At 32.0% G+C, this 17,893-nt stretch overlaps 2 protein-coding genes and 1 long non-coding RNA gene across 3 annotated transcripts; all 3 read right to left on the bottom strand.

The window, feature by feature from the left end:
* Positions 1–3,004: 3,004 nt before the first annotated feature.
* Positions 3,005–4,698, bottom strand: LOC107949937 (uncharacterized). Its single transcript, XM_041090293.1, has one exon. It carries the CDS (start codon positions 4,542–4,544, stop codon positions 3,738–3,740), a length of 807 nt encoding a protein of 268 aa, XP_040946227.1. The 5' UTR covers positions 4,545–4,698; the 3' UTR covers positions 3,005–3,737.
* LOC107950153 (uncharacterized) lies at positions 4,695–5,327 on the bottom strand. Its single transcript, XM_016884936.2, has one exon. It carries the CDS (start codon positions 5,325–5,327, stop codon positions 4,695–4,697), a length of 633 nt encoding a protein of 210 aa, XP_016740425.1.
* Positions 5,328–13,393: 8,066 nt separating this feature from the next.
* Positions 13,394–14,677, bottom strand: LOC107950152 (uncharacterized). Its single transcript, XR_001697959.2, has 2 exons — positions 13,955–14,677; positions 13,394–13,798 (listed from the first exon to the last, which is right to left on the bottom strand). It is a non-coding gene; the product is annotated as an uncharacterized lncRNA (long non-coding RNA).
* Between the last annotated feature and the right edge of the window lie 3,216 nt (positions 14,678–17,893).

Here is a 17,893-nt window from a genome sequence, read left to right as displayed (position 1 = left end):
TTAAGGTTTCTCCTTATTTTTTTTGGACCGGATTTGTCCGCATAAACCCATACCCTTTTTTGGGAGTATTTGATCTTAAAAAAATGAAAAAAAAAACCCTTAATAATAGATCTCTTTCTTCTTCACTTGATTGCTTTGTTGATTTCCTATTTCGTATTTCAAATTTTCCCTAAAAAATTACAAAAAAAAAATGGCTTTCTTATGGTTTGCTTTTTTTGGTGATCTAGAAACATGAAATGATTAGCAGAGAGAAAGAGATGGTGCGGGAGAGGGAGAGGTTTGGTTTCTTGTAAGGTAAGAGATTGGGGATAGTGTTGATGAATCAAAGGTGACTTGAGTAAGGAATTTTTTTTTCTTTTTTTTTTTCTCTTTACTCTTCTACTGCAAGTTAACGGGGGATGGTGTAGAGGATGTCGTTTCCTCGTAAGATGCCGACATGGCAAGTTAACAAGCCACCTCAGCTTTTTGTTACGTCTATAATGATAGTGGTTGATTTGTCATTTTTCGAAAGTTGAGTAACTGAATTGAAATCAGAGTACTTGTTTTGTCAACTGCATTAAAGTTGAGTGACTATTGGTGTAATTTATCTTTTTTTTTTATTTCAACACAATTGAATTTTATATTTCAATTAGAATTTCTTGGTTCGCTCATTAAGTTTGTAATAATTAAATTTATTTAGATGTTGAAGGAATTAATTTTAATAGTTTTGACAATTAAATTTATTTATCCTAACTTTAAATTTAAAGAATATAATTACAATAAAGTAAAAGTTAACATATAATCTTAATTTTGTAAAAAAATAATAATGAAAGCTTTTTAATTATATAAAATTTTGAAATATTTATTTAAGTGTTCTCTTAACATATTTTAATATAAATAATATAAGTAAAAAAATTAATTTATTATACCCAATATAAAAAATATTGACAATTAAGCCATTATAAAAGTCATATGGATACTGAAGTATTGATAATAGAGACGAAATATTAATACAATAAATTTAAAAAAAAACATAAAAATTGGAAACCAAATAATAAATTTTCAAATTTTAATAATTAAAATAAAACTACTCAACAAACTTAGTGGTGAAAACTATAATTTAGATTTTTTACTTCCAAACATATAATAGCATGTAGCAATAGCACGTATCATTTAATATGTGTCATAATACTGACATGTCATTCAACCGTTAATTTCTAGCGATTAAGTGACCATAATTTTTTTATTCTTAATTTTAGTGTCAAAACGAATAGTTTTAATAGTTGGTTAATCAAATCTAAATGATTATTTTCATAATTTATTCCAATCATATAGTAAACTTCATACTTATAAAATAGTAATGTTTCATAAGCAACATAATGAAAAATAATTGATAGATAATAATAAATGATTAATAGTAATTAATAAAATTATTTTAAAGATGATATCACATTCAGCACATTAAAATGAAAAGAGTTTTTTTTTTTGTGAATTATAATAATAGGGCAAAACTCAAACAATAAACGTAATTAACGCAACTTGAACCCAGGCCATATCAGGGGTGATGAACACCTTTAACCATCAAGGCATCATATGGGGTTCAAAAAAATTATCGCTTTTAACATAGTAATAAAAACAATCATTTGGATCTCTTTCATTCTCAAACAAATCACAGTAATGCTATGAAGGGTTAGAATCATCAGAATAAGTTAGGGCAAAGTGAAATCACAACACTTCACGCATTGTATGCCATGTCCCATGGGTCTCTTTTTCTACGACAAGCACAACAATTCACCAAGGTATTAAAACTTGGAATTTTTTCGTGATGTTTATGCGACTATCTTTGTATCACTTTTTAAGGGATTTTGTGCAATAAAAAGTGATAAAAGAGAAGAATATATCTAGCTAAAGAAAGAATTTCAAAGAGATCTAGTGTAATTATCTTTTATTATTTAACAAACATGCAATCAAAAGTATTTTTATTTATCTCAAATTGTATCTCAATATTAATGGTGGTTGATATGGGCTGAAAAATTCTAGAGATTTTATTCACATCACACCAGATCGAAGAAAATCTTGGTGAAAGAGTTGACTCATTATAATTGTAGGAGAGTAAGGCTCCAACAAACATTAATTAGGTTAAACTTAAATCATCTTTTACAGTGGAATTCTTTCCCGAAAAAGTCACATAAATATAGAATTAAATCTATTCTTAATTATTTTTTTAAAAAAATTGTGGAGTTATTTCCAAAAATTACAACTCACATAACATAAATTTTTTTCCTGCTCTGAACTCACCAGCTTTGTTTTTGACACCCAAAAAGACTAAAGTTTAAGGAAGAAAATATGCTATTTGGGCTGGAAGACTTTGACATATGGTAGCTTTATTTGGTAAAACGAACAAAGACAGAAAGGCAAGAACACAAAAGTCTTTTGGGCTTTAAAATTGTGGCTGCAGAATTAGCCCTACTCTTTAACGCAGTTAATTTAATTGAGTATTGAATTTGAATTATTATTGTAGAAAAATTGATTTTGACAGAATTAGAACCCAAAAACAGAATTAAAACCCTTCCCCAATTTCCTCATAAATGAAATTTATTCCAACCACTAACAAAGCACCAGCAAACCACATTAAAACTATTTAATTAATAAATGTCTTTATTTATTATATAAAGTTTTAAAAATTTCCAGTCTGTTTTAATTTTTTAAAATTTATATTCCAAAATACATTACAATTATTAAGGAGACTTTGCAATCAACAAAGATGAAACAGTACTAAAATCTAATGGACTAAATGAAGATTCCGCTCATTGTAGTTGCCACTTGAGTTTAAAAGTACACATTCAAGAGAAGTTTAAAGTCAGCTATCAAGATCTCGATTAACCCCGAACTCAACTCCATCAAAAAGAATCTAAAATCCATTCATACACTCTTCTAATTATTCCCGGCAATTTCTCTTAATGTTCGGTAGAAAATGGTACTAACCTTGTGGAAGTTCAATTCATTCATATACCCTTTTCCATCCTTGAGCACAACATGCACTGATTTATATATAAATCAAATCAAACCAAACCTTGCTTCATATTACAGATGATAACAACCCACTAGAAAAACAAATGATAACTGATTACCGATTGTGTTTCATCTAAACAAACTTGAAGCGCTCAGACATTAACAACAGAATGAAAAGCAAAAGCCATGAGCGTTGATGACAGATTGGTGCAATCATGAAAAAACATACAGATCTTTAAAGTTGTAACTTGTCTATTTCAATACCCAAACTATTCAAACCTGCACTTCCAGTGGACGCTAAAGTTGCATTCAGATTCTTTACATTCTAGGGCTTGTCCATTGCAAACCTCACCGCAAATTTTACATGGAGGGCAATCCCATATGTTTTTCACAATAGTGAACGGATGCGGGTGTCTATGATAAAAACACATTTCAAGGTTGCTTCCAATCTTCAGAAATGGGAGATCCCCAAGAGCACATCTAGAATGGAGAGTGTTATCACATTCAGCACAGTAGTAAAACCAATCATTTGGGTCCCTTTCATGCTCACACAGATCACAATAATATTGAGAAGGATCAGAATCATCAGAACAACTTAGAGTACGAAGATGTTTATCATACTTGTACCAAGCTGTGAGTGGTAGTGTGGCACATTCTAGATCTAATGTGAAATCACAATGCTCCGTGCATCTATATGCCATTAACGATAAGTCGTATCTTTCTCTACGACAACCACTGCATTTCGCTCAAAAGTTATGGATAAGGAACAATGAATGCTCGTGACTTGGATGCTCCAAAGTGTTCGATAATAAAGTACACCGAATGTCACATTCAAAGAATTGCCTGCAATCTCCATCGTTGCATTTGTAGCTAAATCCATTGTCAAGCCTTTCGCAAGCACTACAAAACTTTGGGTTTGAATTTGTGAGTGTAAGCAAGTGCTTGTGAAATGGGTGTCGTTTGTTTCTCGGCAATTCAGCGCATTCTTTATGAAGAAAAAACTTGCATTGCTCACAACTATAAAAAGGAGTTGAGATAGGCCTCATACACCCATCACATTGGCCATCATCATTCATCTCCCCACTAAAAGTGAGTCTTAAATTGTGATCATGGTAGGCATGTTTGATCTCAACTGCTACCGTATTCTCTCCAAAACTCTTTTTTGGAACAACATCGGTAATCCAATTTATAGATTCATCAAGAGCTTCCATGGACCTCTCATCATAGTCTTCCGGAATACTTTTTCCATCCCAAACTGCTTTATCTGTAGCACAATGCACATGAGCAATATAATTGCAGTCAGAAGCAGAGCAATGGTAACTACCATACCTCGTATCGACTTCCTCATAACAAATTCTGCACAACTCATCTTGTTGCGGAAGAGAATATGAGTGGGAAATAACATGATGATGTCGCGTTATCAAGATATTCCGTGGCAATGAAATGCAATTTTTATGGACAAGAAGGTTACATGTAGCACAGAGATAATGGGTGCGATCTCCAGTGGTGCCACAAAAATCACAAATAAATGACATTTGTCTTGATAGAAGCATCCATGGGTGTTCATGACTTGCATTTGTGATTGTTTGTGGTGAGAAAAAATCATCAAGAGTAAGCTCAATCTTGCAAAAAGAGCAAGAATAAACAAACCCTTCCCACTGAATTTTGCACAAATAACAACTACAGTTGTGAAGATGAGTAGGTCATTTCGGCAAGAGAGTAAGGGGATGCTTACGGCGGTCGTAGGGGTGATTAATCTCAAGGGATACTTCTGCACATTGTTTATGAAGGTTAAAGAATTCATCAGAAAGAGCACAATCTGAACAATGGTAAATTGGACCAGATAATGGTTTCAAACATCCGGAGCAATCGCGATTGACTTCGTCGTTATGGTCTTGACTGAAGAACAATGGATGTTGATGCAAAGAAGTAGGAAAATTTGGAGCAATGGATGATTGAAGCAAAGCACAGTTGATGTGAAGATTGAAATTACAAGGACCGCAATGATAAACGAATCCCGAAGAAGACCTCTGACAAAAATCACACTTCCATGTACAGTGGTAAGCAGATTTAGGCAGAAGAGTGAGAAGGTGTTGAGGGTGGAAAGGATGATTAAGGTGGGGGGTTAACTCTAACTCCGCACATCTCTTATGAAGATAATACATACAGCCATTGCAGCCATAGCTTGGACCGACTACAAGTTCCTCACACCCAAAGCACAGAGCTGCTTTATCTGCAACGCTTTGGTGTTGAATGAAGAGCAAAGGATGGTGATGGGAGAAATGTTGAAGTTCCATCTCTCCCCTTTTCTTACTCTCAGACAGGGTGAGATCCATTAGATGAAAACTTGGTTGTGGTTAAGCCTCCTGCTTACCAAAATGGTGAGAGGAAGAAAGGAGGAGGTAATTTGGTGATCTCAATCAGTACCACCACTAGTGTACAAAATTGAAAAGAATGGAGTTGACGTGAATGGCAATCAAAAAGAAAAGAAATGATAAACAAAGGTAAAATAGGAAGATGATCCCTCAAAAGTCAAAACCAAATAATCAAATTAGTACAGTTTTTATATTAAAGGATTAAAAGTTTAGTTCAAAATTGAAAATGATTTTATTATAATCTTTCATATTTCTTAGTTCAAAACTGTCAATCATGTTGTGGCCCTTTTACCAAAATAGTCCAAAAAAAATATTATATTTACAAAAATAACTTAAGTTTAAAAATAATTACCAAAGTAACCTAAAATGAATAGTAACCACTCGTTTTTTACACCAATAATTGCCTAATCATTGTGTCAGACTTAAAAAAATTAATTTTTTAAGTTTTGGCCTGTAAATGGTCGGAACCCATGTATTTTTTTTAAAAATTGTATAATACTGATATACGAAAAAGAAAAAAAAAGAAAAAGAAAATTATTTTTTTCGTATATTTATATTTGATTCTGAAACGAAAAAAAAAGAAAAAAAATTTTAAAATTGCACTGGGTGCCGGCCATTGATAGGCCAGCACCCAAAATTTTTTTTTCGTATATTTATATCTGATTCTGACAGGAAAAAAAATAAGAAAATTTTTTTTAAAAAAAATTGTACTGGGTGCCGGCCATTGACAGGCCAACACCCAAAAAAATAATTTTTTTCTTTTTTTTCGTATTCTGATATCTGATTCTGACACAAAAAAAAATTTTATTGTGCACTGGGTGCCGGCCATTGACAAGCCAGCACCCAAAAAAAAACTTTTTTCTTTTTTCTTTTTTTTTCGTATATCAATATTATATAATTTTTAAAAAATATATATGGGTTCCTGGCCAAAATTCAAAAAATTAATTTTTTTAAGTCTGACACAATGATTAGGCAATCATTGGTGCAAAAAACGAGTAAGTACTGTTTATTTTAGGTTATTTTGGTGATTGTTTTTAAACTTGAGTTATTTTTATAAATATAATATTTTTTGGGGGCTATTTTGGTAAAAGGGCCTCATGTTGTGCGATGAGTGAAGCCTTTTTAAGATAATTTCTTCTATTTTCACATATTTTAAGAGTCATGAGTATTTTATCTCTGTTTATTAATTGTACATATGCATATTTTACAATAAAAGGATAATATGTCAGACTCGCCGCTTGTTATAATTTCAATATTTACTGATTGTTTAACTAAATACATTATGATAATCAATGGGTAACAACTAACAAATGATTTTCTTAAATCATTATAATTTTATGAGATCTTAAAGTAATTTTAATATAATAAAATTTAGTTTTAGGTCAATTAAACACTTTAATTAAATGAACCAAATAAAGTAATCTTACATTCCACCCATAAGCCTATTACAAAATCTAATCCAAAATTCCATGATCAAACCCCCCTTTATATTATATTTGATACTATAAATGATAATTAACTACTATATATTTCGAAAATTAATTAATATGACATACTGGATTGTATCCCATAATTCTCCAAAAATTTCAACCTTCCTTATTAGTATTGGAGCAAATAATTGAGTTACTTTATTTAGGGGCGAGCAAAATTTAATTCAACGTAAAAAAAATTATATAATTCAAGTTATTAAGTTTTTTGAATCAACTCAAATAAGTAATTTAATTGGTTGAGGTGTAGCCAAATTGAATTTTTATAATTCGAACAACAAATTGGTGTAAACATCATTTGGGCTCCTCTCAATTTCGAAAATGAACAAATTGCTCCTAGTAAAAACAATACAACAAAATAAAAAAAATCTTCAAAATTTTAAAATATCTATAAAAATTACAAAAATATAAAAAAATAACAGTGTTAATTATAAAAAGATTATTTTTTCTAAAATGATAAATTTGAGACCTTAAAATTAATCACAACACTTCGTACATCTATATCCCACGTTCCATGGGTCTCTATTTCTACGACAAGCACTGCAATTAGACATGTCCATGGGCCGGGCCGACGGCTCGCCCGAAATATGGGAGGGTTCGAGTAAAAATATAGGCCCGAAATATGGGCTTGGGCAAAAAAAGAGGCCCGTTTAAAAAATGGGTCGAGCCTCGGGCAGAATTTTTTTAGCCCGGGCCCGGCCCGAAAATATATTAAATATATATTAAGTTTTTTATGTTTTAAGTTTTTTATGTTTAAAAAATATATATATTTATTTTTATGTTTAAGTTTTTAGTTTTAGTTTTCAATTTCATTTCCCCGACATTTACTCTTCTTTTCTAAAATATATATATATTTATTTTTATGTTTAAGTTTTTAGTTTAAGTTTTCAATTTTATTTTTAGTTTTCAATTTCATTTCCCCGACAGACTGTAGAAAGGAAGTCAAGGCATGATAGCAATTGAAAGTGATAATATTGGTATTTGGTAAATCCTGCACATAGCAATTGACAGGATAGCAATTGAAAGTGATAACATTGGTGTAATATTGGTTGGATATTGGTTGGTTTTAAGATAAAAAAAATGTAAACTTATTTGTTTACAAAAATATTTGATAATACAAAAATGTAAACTAATCAAATGTTAGATTTTGTTACAACAATTAATATAATTAACAATTAATACAATTAATAATTTGATAATTTTACTAATCAAATGTTAGATTTTATTACAACAATTAATACAATTAACAATTAATAATTTGATAATTTTACTAACAATTAGTTTTAATTTTATCAAAAAAATTAATTTTAATTAAAAATGGGCCGGGCCGGGCCGGGCTCGGGTCCCATATTTATTCTTCGGGCCGGGCCTGGACAAATCTCAAGCCCATATTTCGGGCCGGGCCGGGCTCGGACCAAAATTTTTTCTGGGCCCGGCCCGACCCGGCCCATGGACAGGTCTAACTGTAATTCGCTGAAAAGTTGTGGACAAGAAATAATGAATGCTCATGACTTGGATGCACCAAAGTTTTCGATAATAAAATACATTGAATGTCACATTCAAATGCGCAACATTTATCATTGCATTCGTAGCTAAATCCATGGTGAAGTCTTCGACAAGCTCTACATGATGGATAAAACTTTGTGTTTGAATTTTTTAGCATAAATGCGTGCTTGTGAAATGGGTGTTGTTTTTTACTCGGCAGTTCAACCCGTTCTTTATGGAAAAAAAACTTGCATTGCTCACTATATAGCCCAATTTAAACCCAAAGGCCCAATACCCAAACCTAGCCCAACAGACCAATTCTCAGAAACTCTAAAAAACCCTAGCCCTAGTCTGCTGCCGCCGCACCTAGTTGGCCTTTTGCCACCACCTGCTCCACCTGCTGCCACCGCACCTACACTCCACTTGCACTGCCATCTACAAGAAGAAAAGACAACAAATAATATAAAAACAGTGTATTAAGGCTATATAAAGCCATTCAAACCATTGTAACAGGGGGATTTTTTCAAAATAAAAAAAAGCAGATTCAAAGTAAAAAGTAGTCAAGCAAATCGGAAAGAAAAACGAGAAAGGTTGAGTTTTTCGCGCCGTTTATTCTTCTCTTTTATATATATTTTTATTTTATTTTTTAGGGGAAATAAATATATAAAAAAATACCTTTTTTGAACTTTCCAGCAGCCGTGTACGGTGGCCGGCGAGCTGGCAGGACGGAATTTCTTTCAGATTTCAATTCAATCCACCCTGAAGCTGTGCGTTTTGGAGGGACGGGATTATTTCCCATTTGGTCCCTCTTTGTTATTCGCGCATTCAACGTAGTCCCTCCTCTTTTATTTATTTGCGATTTGACCCCAAATTTTGTTTTTAATCTATTTAGTCCTTTTTTGTTCTTTTGGTTATTTTCTCATTAAAATTAATAAATTTGATACTATTATTATTACTATTAATTATTATTATTTACTTATTTTTACCTTTTAATCTCAAATTTTTATTATATATATACATACATATATTTTTACAATATGTATATATGTGCACGTACATATTTTCATAATTTACATATATATATACTTATATATGTTTTTTATATTTTATAATTTATATACAAATCTATATATATTTATATACATTTTTTTATTTTCATGAATATATATACTTATATATATTTTATATTTTATATTTTACATATACACGTATATTTTTAATCTACATACATGTGTACATTTTACATTTCATATATTTTACATATTTTACAACTTTAAAATATGTTTATTTACATGCATATTGTCGAAACCATTTTTTTGAAAAAACAAAAATTTTAGGTTGTCAACTTTAAAAAACAAAATAAATGGGAGTCGCCACCAATCTTTTATTGAGGTGTGATTGGATCGCCTAAAATGATTTTGATCTACGAGTTTTAGAAAAAACAGGTTCGGGAGTCAGTTACGTACGAGGAAGGATTAACATCCTCGTAACGCCCAAAATTTGGTACCAAGTTGATTAATTAGTGTCTTAAGGTCGAAAATTTTAAAAATATAATCTTTAAAAAAACTTAAACGTTGCGTATTAAGACCCTTCTCAATTTAGAGAAGCAAAAATGTCACACCCAATGCGTTAGGGCACAACATTCTAATTTCCTCCTAAATGAATTAGGCCAAAATACTAGTGCAATAAAACTTTAAAAGAACATCCACTTATCCAAGATTTAAGAAATCACACCCAATACGTTAGGGCACGATTCCTCTAAAATCCCAAACTTTGGAATATTTCCTTTACTTTAAAAGAACATCCACTTATCCAAGATTTAATAAATCACACCCAATACGTTAGGGCACGAATCCTCTAAAATCCCAAACTCGGAATATTTCATTTATTATTTTTTTAAAAATCTTCATTTCGAGAAATCAATGCGTCACATCCAATACGTTAGAACACAACGTGTTGAATTCCCAATAATGAGTTCTTATTTTAGTTGGTTTAAAGAGCAATCCTCGATCATTAGATTTTCAAAAAAAATCGAAACCCAATACGTTAGGGCTCAATTTCCTTAAGAAATCCTAAATACGAGTATTATCTCTATTTTGAAAAGTTTGATTTTTAAAAAAATTGAGTAAAAAATCTAATGTTATGCCACTTTAAATATATAATGCAATAATAAATATTACGATAGCATAAAAATAATGCAAATATATAAACAAATAAATACAATATGCAAAATATCAAATAAATGGGCAAGATAATAAAAATATGTAAACCTAAATCAATAGACAAATGATCGAAATAAATAAAAAAATGTATACATGTACACATAAAAATGTATAGGTTTAAAATAATTAAATAATATCTACATTATCGAAGTTAATTAATGAAATAAATATGTATACACATAAACATGAGAAAAATATTAGTTGCAAAAAAAAAATATATGTATATATAAAAAATATACATATATATAGGTTTTTTTAAAAAAAGGTAATATAAGGAAAAAATATTATTAATTGATAATAAAAAAATAATGATGGAAAAAAAAGACTAAATTGAATTGCAGTTTAAAAAAATGGGTAAAATCCGCAAATAGTAAAAATCAAAGGACTAAATTGAACGCGCAAATTACATAGAGGGGCTGGAAGGGAAATTTTTCCTTCTCCTCTAAAACGGCGCCGTTCCAGTAGGATTAAATTGAAATGGAAAATAAATTAAAGAACAAATTTAAAAAACACAAAAAAACCTAATTGAAAATTCATTAAAAGGCGGAGGGGTCAAAAATGCAATTTGCCCCTCCGCATGAGAAACACGCGGATCCTGGGTCCGGGTCGGGTCAACACGCGGATCCTTCCCTCAAAACGGCGCCGTTTTCAATTGGCTATTTAAGCTAAAATTAAAACAAAAATTACATTTCAAAACATTTTAAAAAAAAACCAAATCTTTCAAAAAAAAAACTCTCTCAGCCCCTCAGTCCCCCGACCATCGGTCGGTCATCGGACGGTCACAGACCACCGCGCCAGCCGTCGATTTACGGCGCCGGTGCCGCCGTTTGCGATGGCCGGAAAAGGGAAAGTTCCCCTTTTAATATTTCCGACCCCTCTAGGCCCAAATCTGGGCTAAAAATCCCCAAAATCAACAAGAAAACACTAGAAAAACCCTAGAAACTTTTTGGGTTCTAGTCGTCTATCATCGGAGACGATCCTCGGAATACCCTACGGCGTTTCAAAAGCCAAAAAAAAAGGTAGTTTTCCTCTCGTTTATTATTTTTGTTTATACGTATGTAAAATAAAAAGATACAAAAATAAATATAACAACGAAAAAACAAGTATCAACCTTTTTTGATCGATTTATTCTGTATTGCGAAAGTACAAGCCTTTTTCTATTTTCGAAATCGGGATCCCCTTTACAATATGTTCAATGGCTTTTTATAGCCATAATAAAATAAAAACTAAAGAAACTAATCATTGCTGATTCGAAATCTTTGATTTCTTTCCATTTTCGCTGTTTCTTGCTATGCAGGTGAAGCCATGGAGATTCGGCCTAGATTGGAGTTGCGGCGCTATTGAAGAAACCCCAGGGTTTCTGGCGATTTTGGGCCACCGCATTTTGGGCCTGTATTTTATTTTGGTTTGGGCCCCATTTTGTTGTAATTGGACTGGTATTTATTTGGGGCCCTTTTATTATTTGTACCCGGGCAAAATCTGTTATTACACATATGTATTTTATGATATGTATATATATACGTACATACTTTTATATATATTATTATAAATGTATATACACACACTCATATATTTTTATATATTTCATAATTTTTATATACATATATATATAAATACATATTTCAATATATATATACATACTTACCTATATTTTTATACTTAACTTTAAGCATATATACATATGTATTCTTCTTATTTTTATAATTTTATGTATATATACATACATATATATATTTTATTTATTTTATATCCTTTATGGTTTCGTTGTTTCGCGCGGTGTTTATTATTTATTTATTTATGCCGATTTTTATTCAAATAGTTTATCTGCTTATTCTCTTACACGATTAATTTGTCTTTTATCTTTTATTTACTGATGTTCGCGCTATTTACACTTGTATCATCGTATTTATTATTGTTTTGTTATGCATATTAACTAGACCTGTCCATGGGCCGGGCTGGGCCCAGAAAAAATTTTGGCCCTACTCTTAGGCTCGGGCCCGGCCCGAAATATGGGCCTAAAATTTTGCCCAGGCCCGGCCCGGGAAAAAATAATAAGCCCGAGCTCGGCCCGGCCTGGCCCGGCTTTTAATAAACACAAACAAAATATTTTAAAAATAAAAAAATAAAAATAAAAATATTTTTAAAGTATTTTAAAATTAAAAAATTTATATTTATTATATTCGGGCCGGGCCGGGCCAGGCCAGGGCCGGGCCGGGCCAGGCCAGGCCCGGCCAGGGCCAAAAAAGTTGAGCCCGAGCCCAGCCCATTTTTTAAACGGGCCTCGTTTTTTTTTACCCAAGCCCATATTTCGGGCCTATATTTTTACCCGAACCCTCCCATATTTCGGGCGGGCCATCGGGCCAGGCCGGGCCGCCCGGCCCATGGACAGGTCTAATATTAACACCATACACTAAAAGTAAAATTTTCTAAATAAGGCAATGTTTTGCATTTGAAAATTTGAGAAAACGTGCCCTAACATGCTGGGTTTCGATTTCTCGTTTGACCAAATAGCCAAATATCCTCTTAAAACTTCAAAGTATGGGTTTCTAAAACTATAAGGTGATCTTGGTTTCAAGAGTTTAAAGTACCGTATCCTAACGTGTTGGATGTGATATTCCTTCAGAACAAGAGAATCTTAAATTTCAATCCATGTTATTCAAGTTTATTTTAGGATTGTATTTTTAAAACTCTTCAAAATTTTCAATTTTCGACACTAAGACACTAATTAATCAACTAGGTACCAATTTTTGCGCGTTACGAGAGTGCTAATCTTTCTTCGTACGTAACTGGCTCCCGAACCTGTTTTTCTAAATTTCGTAGACCAAAAGCATTGTTTTAATAAATCTAAACCGTTTATTAAAAACAACCGTTTTATGAAGTGACCCGATCACACTTCACCAAAAAATGATTGGTGACAACTCATAAATTCTTTTTCATTTTAAAATTCAAGTCGACCCGTTTTTTAAAAAAAAATGGTGTCAACACTCACAACTATAAAAAGGAGTTGAGATAGGCCGCATACAGCCATCACATTGGCCATAATCATTCATCTCCCCACTAAAAGTGAGTCTTAAATTGTGATCATGGTAGGCATGTTTGATCTCAACTGCTACCGTATTCTCTCCAAAACTCATTTGTTCAACAACATCGGAAATCAATTTTATAGATTCATCAAGAGCTTCCATGGACCTCTCATCATAGTCTTCCAGGATACTTTTTCCATCCCAAATTGCTTTAGCTGTTGCACAATGCACATGAGCAATATAACCGCAATCAAAAGCATTGCAATGGTAACTGCCATACCTGGTATCGACTTCCTCGTAACAAATTTTGCACAACTCATCTTGTTGAAAAAGAGAATATGAGTGGGAAATAACATGATGATAATACTTACAGTGTAGACAATAATAAGCGAATCCGGTAGACTCCCTGCCACAAAAACCACACATTCACTTCCATCTACCCTTGTAAGGAGATTTAGGCAGAAGAATGAAAAGGTGTTGAGGGTGGCAAGGATGATTAAGGTGGGGAGTTAACTCCGCACATCTCTTATGAAGATAATACTTAACAGTCATTGCAGCCATAGCTTGGAGCATCTATAAGTTTCCAACACCCAAAGCAATTGTCTTCTTCTTGACGTCAAACACTGTGATGTTGAATGAAGAACAAAGGATGGTGATGGGTGAAATGTTAAAGTTTCATCCCCTTTTCTTATTCTTTGACACAGTGAGATCCCTTAGATGAAAACTTGGTTCCGATTAAGACTCCTGCTTACCAAATTGCTGGGAGGAAGAAAGCAAATGGGGCTAAAACAAGGGTGTTAAAGATGATTAAAATACTAAATTGTTAACAAGCGTAAGCATTGCAGTTAAAATGCTTAGTGTTCACCACAGTCTACTATTTACAACTTCAAGAAAAGAGCTAATATTTTTGTTGAGGGTGGAAAGGATGATTAGGTATTTTGGAATTGCAACTTCAAGAAAAGAGCTAATATTTTTGTTGAGGGTGGAAAGAGCTAAATTGTTAAGGTTAGTCCAATACGCATCTCACCATATCATGACGGGAAAGACTATTAATCTCTTTCCTCAATAAGAAAAAAGAAGAAATGTTAAACAAAGGGAGAGCCCACCAGCCATAAAGCCTGGTTGTACGAAATTAGCACAAAGGAATCCAAAGGCCGAAAGGTAAAATAGGAATCTAAAATATCTTTTTCCCTCAAAACCCAATAATTAAATTAAATAAAAGCAAATTATTTTAATGACAAATTCCTTAATTGTATTTAACTATAGTTAGTACAGTTTTTATAATAATGGATCACTTTTAACTGTTATTTTTATTAGGGGTTAGCGTTTGATCGATTCAAGTGAAAAAATTTCGAGTTAATCGAGTTCAAAAGTCATATTTTATCATTCTAACTCAATTTCAATTTTTTTCGAATTGAGTCGAGTGAAATGAAATTCAAGTCAAGTTGAATCGAGTGAAATTGCTCAAGTTAAATTAAAAAAATTAAACATGTCAAATAAAAATATTGTTATAGTATAATTAATTTCATATTAAAGCACATAAAGTTTAAACCATATATATTTGATTTTTTTAGAAAATCAAATTAATAAAAAAATACTTGAGTATGATAAATTCGAATCATTAATTAGGTCCCAAAATTATTACTTTAGAAAATTTTTAATTTTTTAATTTTTTATACATTTTTTAGAATTTTTATAATTATTTTAGAACATAAATTTTGAAATTTTTATAAATATTTTGAATTTTTTTGTATCTTTTATTGAGAGAGACCAATTTGTTTATTTTCAAAGTTGACAGGACTAAAAGAGTATTTACACTAATTTATTATTTAAATTATTCGAATTGTGAAATTCAACTTGATTCGAACTCGAAACTCAAATCTAGTTGTAAGGCCCAATATTTGCCCGGCCAGTAATAAATAAACCAAATCAAAATTTAAAAAGCTCAAAGTCCAAAATTACAAAAATCTGTCAGACCCAAAATATAAATCGAGCCCATTTATAAATGGCCAAGTACAAACCCAAATCACAGCTAGCCCAATAGCCAAAACCAGCCCAGATTTTTTCATTTTGCAGAAACCCTAAACAGTTTCAGAGGTACCAGGCGCCGCAGCCAAGCCCTCGCACATGCCCCACGAACCACGCTTCCAGCGCCTCTCCCCACATACACCTGGCCACGTCCCTGACACCGTACGGCCGTACTTGCAGCAAACGCAAACGAAAAACGCAGTAGAGAAAGAAATTGTATTTTCATTTTTATTATTTTAAAACGAAGGGATATAAAACAGGAGAAACCTTCTGTATTTCGGGGAGACCACGAATATTGTATCAAAATTTTTTTAAAAGAAAAGCAATAGAAAAAGATAGTTTCTAAAGGTGATTCGAATTTTTTCCTTTCGATTTCTTCGTTCTTTTCTATTTTTTCAAGATTAGTCTGTTATATTTTCTTATTTGCAAAAGAGAAAAGAAAGAGAGAGAGGTTCTTACAGTCGTGAGCACACCATCGGGGCTCCGTTCACTCTGTCTGAAATCGGAGTTGGAGGGGTCCTCGAGGTTGTGGTGCCAGAAAGAAAGAAAAGTTAATCTTACCTTTACAAGCGCGCCAACGGAGCCCTCGTCTACTCCACCCAAATCGGAGTTTAGATGGGGGGTTTCATGACTGAAACGGCGCAGAGGGGTGGAGGCTAGAGTCTGTTTGTTACCAAACTGATATTAGGGTTATGGGGGGCCTTATATAGCGCGTAAAACGACACCGTTTAGGGCCTGTTTCAGTTGCCCTAAAACGGTGTCGTATTGGCGGACTAACCCTAACAACCCACGCGGTGACCTGACCCGGGAAAGGATCCGCATGTTTTGGCCTCCGTTGGGCGAGTTGCGCAAATGGTTCCCTCTCTTTTGTGCTGGGTTCAAATCGGTTATTTTCCCTTTTTAAATTTTACCCTTTAATTTGCTTTTCGTTTTATTTTGGTTCGTGCAACTGCGCTACGTTTTGGGGGATGGATTAATTTCCAATATGGCCCCCTTGTAATTCGCGAATTGCAGTTTGAACCCCCCGTGTTCTTTAAATTACATTTGTGGTTTGTTAATTCTGTTTTGACTACAATTTAGTCCCTCTTGCGTTTTCTAATTACTTAATTATTTTATTATTATTGCTATTATTACTTTTTATCACTATTTTTATTGTTATTATTATATTTAGTTATATTTCTATTTACCCATATATATGCTACTTTATTATTCAAAATTATTTTTAGATTGTTTTTATTATATATACGTACATATGTAATTTAATTTTAAATTATATATTTATATATATTATACATATATAACTTTCATTAAAATTATTTTTACCTCACATACATGATGTTGTTGGTTTTATATTATTTTTTAATAATTATTTAGATTAAGCATATATTATTAATTTGTATGTTATATGTTTTAACTCTATTTTTGGATTTCTTTTTGAAATTCTCATATATATTATTTGCTTTAAATTTATTTTCGTATACGGTTTATCAATGATTATTCCCATTCTTTTACGCTATTTATTTCTTAAGTTACTTTTAAATTTGTATGTTTTATTTGTGTTTATGTAAATTTGCTTGGTTTCAATTAGTTCTCTATTACTTGCCAATGTTGGTATTTGTATGATATCTGGTTGAGATAATTATTGCTATGCTTGTTTAGGTTTATTTATTCATTATTGATTATTCATTAGATTACATTTTGATCTCGGATAAACAATTCGCGTTGTACATTATTATTCAATCGTTTTTATTCGTTCAAAAGATTACATCTAATATCGTTTAAGTATCAAAATTGTTTTATTCAAAAACTTTCAAAATAAAGCAAATACTCGACATTTGGAATCTTCAGAAATTGAGCCCTAACGTATTGGGTTCCAATTCTCTTCGTCGAATCTAAATAATCGAGGATAGTCTTTAATCAAAACGCATAAATAAAAGTTCATTTTCGGGAATTCGATATGTGGTGTCCTAACGCATTGGATATGACATATTGTTTTCTCGAAACGAGGATCTTTCTAACGAATGAATAAAGGCAATATTCGATATTTAGGATTTTGTGAAATCGAACCCTAACTTACTGGGTTTCGAATTTCTCATCTGACCTAAAGAATCGAATATCCTTCTCAAAATATACAGGTTTTAAAAGTCAAACTTATTTTTGAGGATTTGAAACGTTGCACTCTAACTTACTGAGTGTGACAATTTATTTCCTTGAAGTAAGTGAGCCTTATTATCCAATTCATTTTATTCAAGATAAAAGGATCGTATTTCAAAATCTTTTCA

Source organism: Gossypium hirsutum, chromosome D03 (assembly GCF_007990345.1).
Source record: "Gossypium hirsutum isolate 1008001.06 chromosome D03, Gossypium_hirsutum_v2.1, whole genome shotgun sequence".
NCBI classification, from domain to species: Eukaryota; Viridiplantae; Streptophyta; class Magnoliopsida; order Malvales; family Malvaceae; genus Gossypium; species Gossypium hirsutum.
This window is presented reverse-complemented; position numbering and strand designations above follow the sequence as displayed.